This window comes from Chionomys nivalis, chromosome 11 (assembly GCF_950005125.1).
Source record: "Chionomys nivalis chromosome 11, mChiNiv1.1, whole genome shotgun sequence".
Classification (NCBI taxonomy): domain Eukaryota; kingdom Metazoa; phylum Chordata; class Mammalia; order Rodentia; family Cricetidae; genus Chionomys; species Chionomys nivalis.
In genome coordinates, this window is record NC_080096.1 from 114,794 (window position 1) to 128,859 (window position 14,066).

A 14,066-nucleotide genomic window follows, 5' to 3' on the forward strand; every position below is an offset into this window, starting at 1 on the left:
GACACTAAACTGCAGACGACGATGTCATCGGTGCAGGCATCATCAGTTTATTATAAAAGGAGGCACGGAAATTATTTACATGATGAAGAGCTCAGAATGTCGGTGGCATGGGCAGCTTCACGTGACACCATTTCAACAGTGATCAGTCCACGTACTTTCCAAGAATGTCACCGTCTCTAAATAAGAAATAATCCTTGTCGTCTAGAACGACTTTGGTGCCTCCGTACTCTGGGAGAAGAACTTTGTCTCCAACTTTCACGCTGACTGGTTGAATCTCTCTGCCCTTTTCTTTCGCGCCTGATCCCACAGCCACTACCGTTGCTTGCAGTACTTTCCCTTGCACCTTTTCTGGAAGCATGATGCCACCTTTGGTCACCGTTTCGGCGGCACTCCTTTCAACCAATACTCTATCAAAGAGCGGGAGAAACTTTCGGAATGCCTGTCCAGCCATGACTCACGCCGCCGCCTCCGCTGCTCGGACTCTGCGCTCAGGCCCCCGCTGCAAGGAGAATCACAAGAATATAAAAACAAAAACAAAAACAAAAAAATATATATATCAATAGCAGCAGTTTAAAAAAAAAACAAAAACATGTCAATAGCAGCAGTTTAAAAAAAAAAAAGCTTTTCCATCATGTGGCAATAAGTCAAGGAAATTAGAAGGCAATGCCCTATTTGTTCTTTACACAACAAACACCACTACCTGCAGGAAGTAACCCAAAGGATACTCAAAGGAATGAAATCTGGCAGATGGGTGTGTTCCATTCTGTAGCATTTGGAAAACTGAAATATGTACCTATTCAGGTTTTCAATGGTCACCTGCTTTGAGTTTGGAAAAGGCTGATTTGGCAATCATACATTTGCTTGAAGTTATGGCCATCGTGGATATACCTATACAAATAAAGACAGACAATGCTCCAGCATATGTATCTAAAAGGAAGAGTTTTTTGCTTTTTATAATATAAAGCATATTACAGGTATACCACACAATTCTAAAGGGCAGGTAGTTATAGAAGGATCAAACTGAACTTTAAAGTTTATGCTAAATAAACAGAAAGGGGTAATAAGGACTCCCAGAAATAGATTGCATAATGCTTTATTAACTTTGAATTTTCTAAATGCTAATGAGAAAGGAACAACAACTGCAGAGAGACATGGATAATAGTAAAAACTACAGAATTAAGTCAGCTGGTATACTTTAAAGATGTATTGACCACATAATAAAAACCAGGATATGCATTAAGTTGGGGAAGGTGTTTTGCTTTTGTTTCCATGGGAGAAGAAAATCTGTGACTACCATCAAAGTTGATAAAGACTAGATTTGAACAAGAGACAGCCCTTCAGAGGAAGAGGTAATAGTTGATCAAACAGCATGGCCATTCGATGTAAACTGGAAAATGCTTTTCATTTGACCAAATATAACTTGCCATAAATTAGGCCCAAAATTAGGGCTGGGGAAGGGTTTTTATTTTTTGTTTTGTTTTGTTTGTCTTTCCAAGAATAAGAGTCTAATCCAAAAAACAAACAAACCATAACCCATAACTCCTAATCACTAACCACAACCCTAAACTTAACTCCTAACTCTAGACTTTAAAACCTAACCCTAACACTGCAACAGAACTCCTTTGGCCCTAACCTCCTAAACCTAACACTAAACCTAACACTATAACATTAAACCCTCCATCACCAAACCTTCTATTCCTATTCTGGACCCAAAAACCCTAACACTAGCCCCAAACCCCTTAATCCTAATGCTATCCCTAAACCCTAACCCTAAATCCTAACCTGAGTACCCTACACATAAGTACCCTAACCCAAAACCTGAGAACCTTAATCCTAAGCACAAGAACCCTAACCCTGACTCAAACCCAGAGTACCCTAACATTAAATGAGATTATGTTTCTCTAACCCTGAGTACTCTAACCCTAATACCCTTACCCAATAACCCTTTAATCTTTACCCTAACTCTCCAACCCTAACCCTATAACCCTAACACAAAAAAACCACTAATCCTAACCCCCACACTCTAACTATACCTCTAACCCTCTAACAATCTAAACTTATAACAATCTCACCCTCTAACCCTTACACCTAACCCCCTAAAACTAACTCTAACCATAACCCTAATGCCAGCATAACCCTAACACCTCCAACCCTAACAATAACCCTAACCCATCTGTTGGCCTGCTGATTTCCCAAAATTTAGTTAAGCTTGGGACAGCAGTATTTAAGAAAGTTGAGCCTTTGGTATCAGCCACTTCTCTTCCTCGCTTGTTCAATGTCAAAAAGCATAGACCCAGCCTTTCCAGGCTACTTTGTAATACTCTGTACTGCTTTGGTATCAGTCACTTTTCTTTTTTTCCTGTTCAATAGCACAAACCATAGACCCAGCCTTTCCAAGCTACTTTGTAATACTCTGCACTGTCGAGATGCTTGTTCCAGCCCCATCTCACCAGTAAATAGCACTTTTATTTTATTTTTTTTTTATATTTATTTATTTATTTGGTTTTTCGAGACAGGGTTTCTCTGTAGCTTTGGAGCCTGTCCTGGAACTCCCTTTGTAGACCAGGCTGGCCTTGAACTCACAGAGATCCGCCTGCCTCTGCCTCCCGAGTGCTGGGATTAAAGGCATGCGCCACCACCGCCCGGCTTGAATAGCACTTTTAGAAGACTACAAATGATGGAGAGAAAGACATAAAAACCTTTCAGGTACTTTAGCACACCAATTAAAATTAAAACCAGTCTTGGGTTGGAGAGATGGCTCAGTGATTAAGAGCACTGACTGTTGTTCCAGAGGTCCTGAGTTCAAGTCCCAGACTCACAACCACCTGTAATGAATCTGGTGCCCTCTGCTGGTCTGCAAGGACACATGCAGGCAGAACGCTGCATACTTAAAAAATAAATAAATCTTTAAAACCACAGTCTTAGGTCAGAGGCCCAATTCCAGAGCTTCTAACAGTCAGTTCTTGTCAGAACTAGCCACTCACCAATAAAACAAGAATAATATTGAAAACTTGGGAACAGATTTTAACCAACATAGCAATGCTGAAAGGTGTCTTAGGGTTTCTGTTTCTATGAAGGGATGCTATGACCATGGCAACTCTTGCAGAGGAAAAGCATTTAATTGGTGTGGCTTACATTTTCAGAGGAGTAGTCAGTTATCATCATGGTGTAACATGCTGGCAAGCTGGCAGACATGGTGCTGGAGAAGTAGCAGAGTCTTACATCTTGACTGGCAGGATGTGCTTTGACTCACTGGGCATGGCTTGAGCATATATGAGACTTCAAAACCCACCTCCACAGTGACACACTTCCTATTCCAACAAGGTCACACCTCCTGTTAGTGTCACTCCCTTTGAAGGTCATTTACTTTCAAATCTCCGTAAAAGGGTAAACATTTTAGCACATTTTCAAGAGGACAGGGGACAAAAGGTATGCATAATTAAGAATCTTTATTCATATATGATTTGGTTGGTCATTATGTCAGGTTCTGCTTTTGTAGAAGTCTAGAGGTCTTTATTTCATCGAGTGGTGATGGTGCACGTCTTTAGTCCCAGCACTCGGGAGGCAGAGGCAGGCGGATCTCTGTGAGTTTGAAGCCAGCCTGGTCTACAAGAGTTAGTTCCAGGACAGATTCCAAACCTACAGAGAGACCCTGTCTTGAAAAACAAAAAACAAAAAACAAACAAAAAAAATGGTCCTTATTTCTTTTTCTTTCTTTCTTTCTTTCTTTCTTTCTTTTTTCTTCTTTTTTGTTTTGTTTTGCTTTTAGGGTGTTTTTTGTGTTTGATGATGTTTTTGTTGTTTTGTTTTGTTTGGTTTTGCTTGGCTTTGCTTTTTCAGACAGGGTTTCTCTGTGTAGCCTGGGCTTTCCTGGAACTCATTCTGTAGACCATGATGACCTCAAACTCAGAAACCCACCTGCCCCTGCCCCCTGAGTACTGGAACTAAAGGTGTACCATCACCCAGCTAAAAGTCTTTTATTTCTTAAAAGAACAATAAAGTGAGAGGTGATTGTTCTTGTTTGGTAGTGTTCTTATCATGGGGTGATCTGTTATTTCTGGAAGTGAAGGTGACTCCATGTTTGAGACACGATTAAAATACTTTTCAGGTACCTTTTAGGAGTCATTGTAAAGGAGTGTATTGTGAAACCTGACAGGAAGATGTCTCAGTCTTATTTTTATGTCTACAGCCTTGAAAGGGAATGAGATTGATTACCACTGGTTTTTAGATAGACACTCCTGGAATGATTAACACGCCTCTGTACAGAGTCACATGGAAGTGGGATATAAATGAAAGGCAACAGACACAAGTCGAAGGCAAAGATGTTGGGTTTTTACCCTGCTCACCTTCACCTCATAGGCCACACGAAGGAGTCATGCTTTTCTGCAAAAGCAATGGCTTTTTTTGTAGGTATAGCTAGGGTGATTTAGAGTCTCATGTACTACAGACTAGCCTCAAATCAAATCAAAGATGGCCTCAATCTTTTTATCTTCCTACCTCTATCTCTGGACTTCTAGGATTACAAGCAAGCACCATGCCTGATTTTTATGCCATATTGGTGTTCAAACCCAGGACTTAGTTCATGTTAGGCAAACTTTCTACTAATACAAATGGGTATAATTAAAAAGGAAATTTTATTATGTTGATGAAAGTGTGGCGAAGTTGGAGCCTCATACTGGCACAAATGTAAAAATATTAAACACAGAATAATCGCCCAGCCCAGAAATACATACTGTGACTTTGGTTACTTTGCGTCACTCTGAACCATTAATAGGAAACCCCAGACAATTCAATCACACTGAAGGCTGTTTAGGGGAGCCTTTAAGGATCTTCATTCCCTACATCTAAAGCAAACTCTTAGCCCTAGAACATTCTTGTTTCTACACAGTGAGGCTAGGGATCAACTTTCCCAAACCCAGACTCTTTCTCTACTTTGGCTCCCTCACTTCTTGGTCAGGCCTCCAGGGCAGCAGTTATTAAGTGGATGGATCCTATGTCTTCTCTAGGAGTATATTCCATGAGCCTTCTGCATCAGTAGACCCCTCCTGAACAAAACACTCTTACTAGTTCTAGGAATGACCTGCAGCAGTATAGCCTGTCCCCAGTAATCTGACCTCTTTACAGACTTGGTATAAAGGTTGGATGATGACAGCAGTTGTTCTGCATAGTCTGTCCAGATTGAGTGCCAGTGAAGGTGTCAATCCCAAGGTCCAGAAGTTCTGGCAAAGACTTCAGGTACTGGCCTAGCTGTCCCAATAATATATCAGAGTATTGAGTGCTAACCTTCAGTTCCTGGCCTCAGAGCAAGTGCCTGGCCTTGACTGAGGGTTTGTCCTGATTTGGATTTAGGGCTATCTGCTCTACTTTTCAATTTGTGCTATCTCCTGTGGCAGAAGGCGGTTGTATTCAGCACAAATGTTTACTGTATTCAGAAGCCTATTTATCATCCTGTTCCTTTAGCTAAGAAAAACAGGGGTCCTTAGGTAACCAGATTCCTGCCCTTCAACTGAGATGGCCTCTGGGATTAGAGACAGTTGGGAACACACTGGAAATGTTACTAGCGCTCACCTTCATACCCCAACTCTCACCTAACTGCAATGCATGGAAGTGTGGAATGGTGTGCGGTTGTCTTACAGAGGGCAACAGTAAGACCACAAGAATCTATGCCCCAGTCTGCAGAAAATACCAGTGCCAAAATCTCTCACCAGTGTCAGACTGGAAACCATAGTCTGTCACACATGCTTCAGTCCCTGATACCTAGTCCCAAGTCTTGGAGAACCCTCACTGACACATCTTGTTTTCTCTATCCCTGGTGAAATCTACAACTTCAATACAGTATAATCTGTTTGTTTGTTTGCTTGCTTGTTTGAGACAGGGTTTCTCCATGTAGCCCTGGCTGTCGGAATACACTCTGTAAATCAGACTAGCCTTGAACTCAGTGATCTATCTGCCTGTCTCTGCCTCAGGAATGTTGGGATTAAAGATGCGTGCCACCACTGCCCAACTCATTATAATTTTTTTTTTGAGCTGTGTTTGGTGGTACATGACTTTAATCCCAGCACTTGAGACAAAGAGATTGGCAAATCTCTATAAGTTCAAAGCCAGCCTGCTCCATACAGAAGTTTCAAAATAAGCAAGAAATAATTCTAAGATGCAATTTAGGGCTGGAAAGATAGTTCAGTGGGTAGGGGTGCTTGCCACCAAGACTGTATACCTGAGTTTGATCTCTAAGACTCACATGATGGAAGGAGAGATAAGACTCCAAAAATTGTCCTCTGGCTTCTGTACTTATGCACACCCACCACACTCCCCTGAAACACACATAAATAAATGTAATAAATAAGTAGTATTTAGAATAACTTTTAAAAGTCTATAATTAGAATGCTGGTCTTGTTCTGGTGTGTTGGCACATGCCTTTGATCCCAGTACTCAGGAGGCAGAGGCAGGTGGATCTCTGTGTGTTTGAGGCCAGCCTGGTCTGCATAGGGAGTGCCAGGACAGTCAGGACTACATAGAGAGACCCTATCTCAAAAAATATTTAAAAATGGGGGATGCTGGGCCTGTGTAATAGTTGAGTCTGGCTTTGTAGTAGACAAGAGAAGTATAGCTTACTATGAGTCTCTCAAAGGTCAAGAAGAGGTGAGGGCTTTAGGACATTTCTCTGGAGTTTGTGTTTGGATTTGATTCTTCACCCATGGAATACATCATCTACATGCCCTCTTCTAGACCCTGGAAACCATGAGGTCAAGTTCCCCCACAGACCAAGTCACTTCCCAGTACAATTGGCTTGGGGGAAGAGGACATTTGGGGAAGGGGCATAAAACCTGTAGCAGGAGGCAAAATGTAACAAAAGCTATACCTAAGTCATGAGCTCTGAAGTTTCGGTATCCTGAGAGGGCAGTGGGCATTGGCTTCAGTATTTATGTGAGGACATCAGTGGGGTGTCCAGCTCATTAATAATTCAAGTGGAAACCAGGAGTTACCAGTTAATCACTGAATCCTTTTGTCACATAAGAAAGGGGAAGCTCTGGTTATAGGGGAGGAGTAGCAGTGTCCTTAGTGAAAAGGACCCATGTACCCACAGCTTCTTCAGGGGTCTCTAGCTGCAACTGTACATAGGGTATCTGCCTGATACCCACTCAAACAACCTCCCTGCAACCAGAGGTGAAGGGGTTAATCAGCCGTGGCAACGAGGGGGCCTCGGAGAGTAACCCACTGAGGCAGGCAAAGGGCAGCTGTAGGCAGGCAGTGGCCCAGACTTCCCAGATGCACCTGGCACCTCAGCTAAACCAGCAGCAGCCTCAGGGAAAGCTGCCCAGACGCCTAGGAACAGCTCTGCTCCTGCAACAGCATCCCCTTACACCACTGCCAGCCTTCTTTCTGAGGCTCATCAACCAAGATGACAGCACTGTTGGCTAACAGCTTCACCAGGCACTCACCAGACACACAAGACGCAGCAGAACTGCTCTTGCAGGACTGAATCTGTCTGACCCTGTGACTAGCCAAGGGATCAACGTCCTGGCTGTATGGAGCTGGCCTTAAGAAGCTTTACTTTGGTAGAAATGGGACTGGGGCTGGCGAACCACACCTGAGAAACTTTACTATGGGTAGACAAGATTGACTTAATCATCCAGACCCCAGGAAACTCACAGGCCAGAAACAGGTTAGAAGATTTCTCCTTTGTTACTATGTGACCTTGAGCCTGCTGAGTCCCTTGCTGTTCACTGTTGTTTGGGTCTTAGGGGAAGATGGACAAGCTAGCCCCCATGGCCATTGTCCATAGGCAGGTTCCCTAATCAGATAAATGGAAGAGGCTCCAGGAACCACACATATGCACATCCAAAGGTTAAACATATATGACTTTGGCTAGTATTGATGAGTTAGTGAAACAGACATTATCACACCAATTTGTGAAGAAGCTAAAGAAAAAGAGAAACACGTGAAAACGTCCTCATGTTTTTTCTATCTGGGCATAAAAGACACACCTGTCTGTCCCTCATCTTCTGCCTCTGGACCTCGGCCCTGGGCATATTTTTAAAATAGCCATGTCTGGTACCTAGTCAGAACCCTGACTCATGACATGCTCCTCTGGGATCCTATCAGGGAGGCCAGGTCTATGTCTTCTCTCTCCCCCACATCCAAAGCCTTGCCAACCACCATATTGAAACTCTTTCTCCTCATCCTCCCTCTCTTGTTTCATTGTCTTCCCTCTGTACAAGTCAGGAGGCCCCCTCTGAGCATCCCTCTTAAAGAGAGAGGTAGCCAGGCAATCATTGGCCCTGGCTCCCTCATCTATCACCCTGAAGTGTGTTTCATGATAAAATTACTCATACTCAGTCAGTGATAAATGAAATCAGTCTCAAGGCTACCACACAGTGTGAGTAGGAACTCCCCAATCAGGATCTCCAAGATAAGAGAGGGAAATCCAGGTGAACTGTTTTTGTGTTAATGCACAATCAGGGTCATATTAATGGATCTGTATATATGTGCTCTTTATGGTCTTCTGGGATGTGTGTATGTTTGTGAGGGCTGGGGGTTCAACCCTGGAAGAAAATCCATATAAGATGCTTGGGTATGGGGGCTGGAGAGATGGCTCAGCAGTTAAGAGCATTGACTGCTCTTCCAGAGGACACAGATTCAAATTCCCAGCACCCACATGGCAGTTCTGAAGTGTCTACAAATCCAGTTCCTGGGCAACCTGACACCTTCACACCATTGCACATAAAATAAGATTGAATAAATCATAAAGAGGGGCTGGAGAGGTGGCTCAGTGGTTAAGAGCACTGACTGCTCTTCCAGAGGTCCTGAGTTCAATTCCCAGCAACCACATGGTGGCTCACAGCCGTCTATAGTGAGACCTGACGCCCCCTTCTGGCTTGCGGGCACACATGGAAGGAATGCTGTACACATAATAAATAAATAAATATTAAAAAATAAATAAATAAATCATAAAGAAAGGCTTTTTAAAATCTTTTTAAATTAAGAAAAGATATATGGGTATGGTAGTCATGGAGGGGCTAGACAGGGTGAAAAGTGAAAAGGTTGAATGTGCAGAGAAGAGGCTGAGTCATCCAGAGAAGAGGGTCAAGCCACAAAGCAAGACTAGCCCTCTAAAAGCCCCAGCTGGTATCCAGGGAGAAAAGAAGGCCACTCTCAGACACCTAGATGGGTAGCAAAGACCCAAGTCTTTGGGTAAACAAGCAGACAGAGGAATCCTTAAAAGTTAAGAGGGCTCTGGCGTTCCATTTGGAGCCTGTGGACCTCGGAGTTCTGAGATCAGGAACCCTTGGTGCCCAATAAACCTTGTGTGTCACAGATCCCCTACTTATGCTTTCAGTCAAGGGGTCAGACGAAGTCCATTGGAGTGCCAACAAGCCTAGAACAAAACTAAGACTGTATTATGTCAGTGAGAAACAGCAGGGCCCGAGAAGGGCTGATCAATCAGTAAGTAGGGGAGATGGAACAGGAACTTTCTTTGATAAGCAGTGACATCTCAGAGGGGACTCCTGTATGCAGCACACTTCGAAGAGAATTACTGGAAGGCAAGGAACCCAAGGAGCCAACAAGGACTCCTGGTTACATTTAAGGATAGGACCCTGGTCCAGGGCCAACAGGAGTCTGCTGCTTTCATTATGAAGCAGTCTCAGCCCCAATCACGGTTAGTCTGCTTCAGCAAACATGCTCCTTCTGGTTCAGCAATAAACCCAAACCCTCATCAGGTCAGCCTGAATGTACCAAGATGAGGCACCACAAGTGCTGTCCCTGACAGCTGAGTCCGTCTGACCCACTCTTTGGGTGACACTTGGGTAAGATTTGCCTAACCAAGAGACAACTAGACAGCTGATGAGCTAGCGATCTGCTGCACTACACATTCTAGGAAGCATAGGAACTACCCACGTAGTACAAGCAGGTACATTCCAAGAAGCTCCTTTGTGTCAGGTTGTACTCTTGGTGTACAGTGACATTAGAAATAACAGTCAGGAAGAACAAGGAGCCCAAGAACGAATACTAATGTTGAGCCCTGACTCAAAAGTCTCTGGATTTGAGTACCAAAAGAAAGACCCAGAATAGTTTAGAAGGTCTCTCAAGGGGCAAGACACAGAACTGGGAGCCCCACTACCATCAACAAGTCAAGATTAGAGATGGCAACACAAAAGGCCCAGAGACAATCAAACATAAGAATAAAAAAGAGTCCTGTCAGGAACTACGCAGCTTCCACAGACAATCTGTAGAACTTTATCCCACAAAAAGGACAAAGCAGCCCCTTAACAAAGTGATGTGGGACTATCACTGTGAACTAGTGTTCATCCTAGATGAAATGCCCTTCTGATCTCCCAGCAAAACTTTAAAAGCAAAATGCAACAGGATCAAATGGTTTCCAAGTAACTTCTTAATCTCCAGAGCAAAGTAAAAATTTATTTTTTAAAAAATAGTACACACTAAACAAAATCCACAGTTCCTATTTCCCAATCAAAACTCACCAGTCAGATGAGGCAACAGGTAAACACAAATCAAAAGGAGAAGGAAAATCAGTCAATGGGAGATGAACCAGAAACAATAAAAATGGTAAGATTGTAGACACACAAGTTACAGGAGTCATTGGCACTGTATTCAAACAGCTAGGTACTTGGTGAGGGCTTGATAGAATGTGACAGGTAGGAACATTCTGAAGCTGAACTCACGTGGCCCAGAGGGTATTCCTGAGCTGTCTACACACCCCAGAATATCTGAGACCTGTACACCAAACACCAGGTTTGCCTCCTTTGATAGTCAGTCCCATTTTACAGATAGAACTCAGGGTTAGGCTTGAATGTCTTTCCAAAGCCACACAGAAAGTGTAAGACAAACAGCCCTGGGCATGTTAACTCCAGGCCTCTGTGCCATGCAACACTGGCCACCAGATATCACCATTCTTACCAATGCAAGGCAGTGCTTAGGTGACTCCCAGCACTGGTAATAAAAGGCTGAGACAGAGAGGGGTTTAGGTCTAACAACATTCCCCCATAGGAAGTTGAGGTTATCACCATCCTTCCTTCCTCCATAGCTACTTCTGGCTTTTCAACCTTGTTTCAGCCCCCTCCTTCCATAGTTTAAAGGTGGAAACAAAGATTAACTCCAAGCAAGCTGGGCTCCTGCCCACCACACTTTTGTCATGTCCTAAGGCTAGAGCTCTCTGATCTATAACATTTGAGTTCAACCTCACCCATCTCAGCCCCTGCAACTCAGAACACAAACAAAAAGCCTAGGAATAGAACTCTTGAAAGGTACCAGAACCACAAAAGGCTATTTGAACCTGCTCTTCATGGGTGACTAAGTCCCTCAAATAGGACCAGGAAGGCGGACAAACATTACCTGCATTAAGTACAGGTGCTCTGAGCCACCACCAAGTCGCCTGCCCCTCCCCTAGTGTGAAGTCACATAGCTGGACAACTTGGACAGAGGTGGTCTGTGAGCTTCTCTAATGAAAACATGGTGACAAAATCCTGTCTTTTGCAGAACAGGTGTGTACCTGGGTTTGGGGTTTTACAAATGAAAGGTTTGTTTTCACTTAGCAAAGGTTGGAGGTTTAGGGAACAAGCCCCACCCCATAGTAGCCACAGCCTCTAACTCTGGGGTCACAGCCTGGGGCACTAAGGTGTTGGCTGAAGCGACAAAGGACACTGTCCTGAGATTCCAGTACTAGCAGTTGCTCAGAGCAGATTCTGAGTAGGACCTCTCCCAACCCCCATCAGACCATGGCAGCATGAGCTATGGCAGCCCAAGCGATAAGAAACTAATAATTTATGTTTCCAGCTCCCACTGCTGGCGCCAAGGGACGGCTGAGCCACAGCCTCCCCCTCTCTGGAACAGCCTCAATCCTTTATTGCACAAATTATTAACGACCAGAAAATGAATGACTGTAATCAGATCAGGGCTGCCAGCACTCTTTATTTCATTTATTTGTATAAATCCTGCAGTCAGGGTCTGACAAAAGCTCAAAGCCCCAGCCTCCTAATGGCTAGGCACCCATGACAGGGCCATCTCTCCACAACCCTCACCTAGTGGCAGAGGGCATAAAAAGTCAAGGGAGCTAACCTGAACCCACAGCAATCTCATTTGAAAATGAATGCTGAGAATCTGAAAGATATTAAAGCCTGATCGCTAAGCTAGAGCTACCTGTAGGAGGGAGGTATGAGACCAAAAGGATGGGCTTCCCAGCCCAGAGTGATAGACCGCCTCAGCACCATTGTCATCTTCATCTTTAACATGAATGGTTTTCATTCTAAACATGGATGGTCTAGGTCAGCTCTCTTCCTTTTCATCCTTTTCTGTGCACACCTCTCCAACAGAACCTCACCTGTCCTCCCCAGTGTCTTCCAGCAGGGCCATAACTCCCTTTGAGCAGGAGTCAGGATCTGAAGATTTCTGTGCAGTATTACAGAGGAAGCCTTCAATGGTCCACTTTCAATCTCATTGACCTCTTGTTATACTATGGTGTGTAAATTTAGATTTGGAGATCTTATGTTCTATCATAAATTGGGCTGGCAGACTTCCGATCGACAAGATAAAGCTGTCTCCTTTGAGGTGAGTGTTTTATTAGTCTTAAACTCAGTGCTGCAGCAGGGGCTTAGGTGGGGAGTGGAATCTCTGCTCTGGAGTTCTCCTGCATTGTTAAGGGGCTAAATGGTGCTCAGAATAAAATGGGCATAGGTAGCTCCAGACTGGGCACTACTGTATTCGAGGTTAGGGTCACCCAAAAAACGTCACCTTGGCATCAGAGAAACTTTACTCCCAAAGAAAGTAGTCATGCCAGGCCTCAGGATGAGAACCCAAGGGAGCCCCATGGGAAATAGTCTTAATTTAAAACCCATGTACATGTAGACATCTGAGCATGTACTGTGAACATGTATGCCTTTCCACCCATAGTAAACTGGTGGAAACCAGACCACAGGCTTCTGTGTACATTTTGTGCAGGGTATTCATGCACTCATTTCTGGGGCTACTAACAAAAGTTACAGTGCATGACTCCAGAGTTACATAGCACAGACTTCCTTTCCATTCTTATCCAACAGTATCAAGGGATTGCCTATTGTGACCCCTTGGCACAACTCAGAAAAAGAGATGAAGCCCAGTGACTTGGTTCTGACACCCACATATTCCTCACAGAACACCAAGACATCAGTGCACTCCAAAAGCACCCATTGTCAGTGGGAGCCCACCAGTATCCCTAGATGCTCCCACCATCATTCCAGGTACAATATGTCATGCCATGTTACATATCCTGACTCCATTACTGTTCTGCAATACGTTTTTTCCACACACTGCTGATCTATATCATGTGACTAAATCTTGCCCCATGACATATGCCACACTGAGGCAAGGGCATGTGACACACAGGATGAACTTGGTTGTTCTGGAATCTGTCCCTGGGATATTGCACATTGATCATTATATCAGGCTCTCTGAGCTGGTATTGCCTTCCTGCAGGTAGCTATCAGTTTCTTCCTGCTCAGTGGACATTACTCAGCCAATGTTGTTACCAGGCAACTCTAGCTGGTTTTATGTCTTCAGGTTCCATTGCTTTCCCTTGTACCAAGGTCTGTTTCTGTTTTTTAGAGACCCAGAAAACAAAACTGCCACACAAACTTACGACACACAGGAAGCCTGAAGAGATGAAACTTTGTCAGCATCGAGAGACTTCAGTCAAGCACCTAGAACTTGAGATGCAGAATCTTAGGCCAACCCGATTTGTCCCTAGCCACATTCTTGCATGCCTAAGTACCATCTTGTCAAGACCCTCGATAAGAGCACCACACACCCCCGGACTACCAATCTAGGTAGTTTCTGATAATGGCAATAATGTTAACCCTGACTATGCTAGAATTTTCTCTCAGGTATATCTTTTTGATGAAAAGGGTACCTATAACCAAACTCTAATAATATTTTGGAGATAAGAAAATACCTAAAATCCCACCAGGACAAGTGGCAGAAGAAGGGAACAGGTAAGCAATGGAGCTACCACAACAATGGGAAAGCTGCCATAAGGCAGGGACCAACCCATCCCTGTGATGGCCAACTATCTCTGT

The 14,066-nt window shown here is 43.9% G+C and overlaps 1 protein-coding gene across 3 annotated transcripts in view; it reads right to left on the minus strand.

Moving 5' to 3' along the window:
• LOC130883446 (10 kDa heat shock protein, mitochondrial-like) overlaps positions 1–14,066 on the minus strand; it is an 18,636-nt gene continuing 4,570 nt past the window's right edge. For 2 of the 3 annotated variants that reach the window (XM_057783862.1, XM_057783864.1), the window contains exon 2: positions 1–499. In XM_057783862.1, coding sequence (XP_057639845.1) covers positions 143–451 — 309 coding nt within the window. In that variant the 5' untranslated portion in view covers positions 452–499 and the 3' untranslated portion in view covers positions 1–142. Of the gene's footprint in view, positions 500–793; positions 893–14,066 lie in introns of those variants that run through there. The other variant, XM_057783863.1, reaches the window with a different exon arrangement.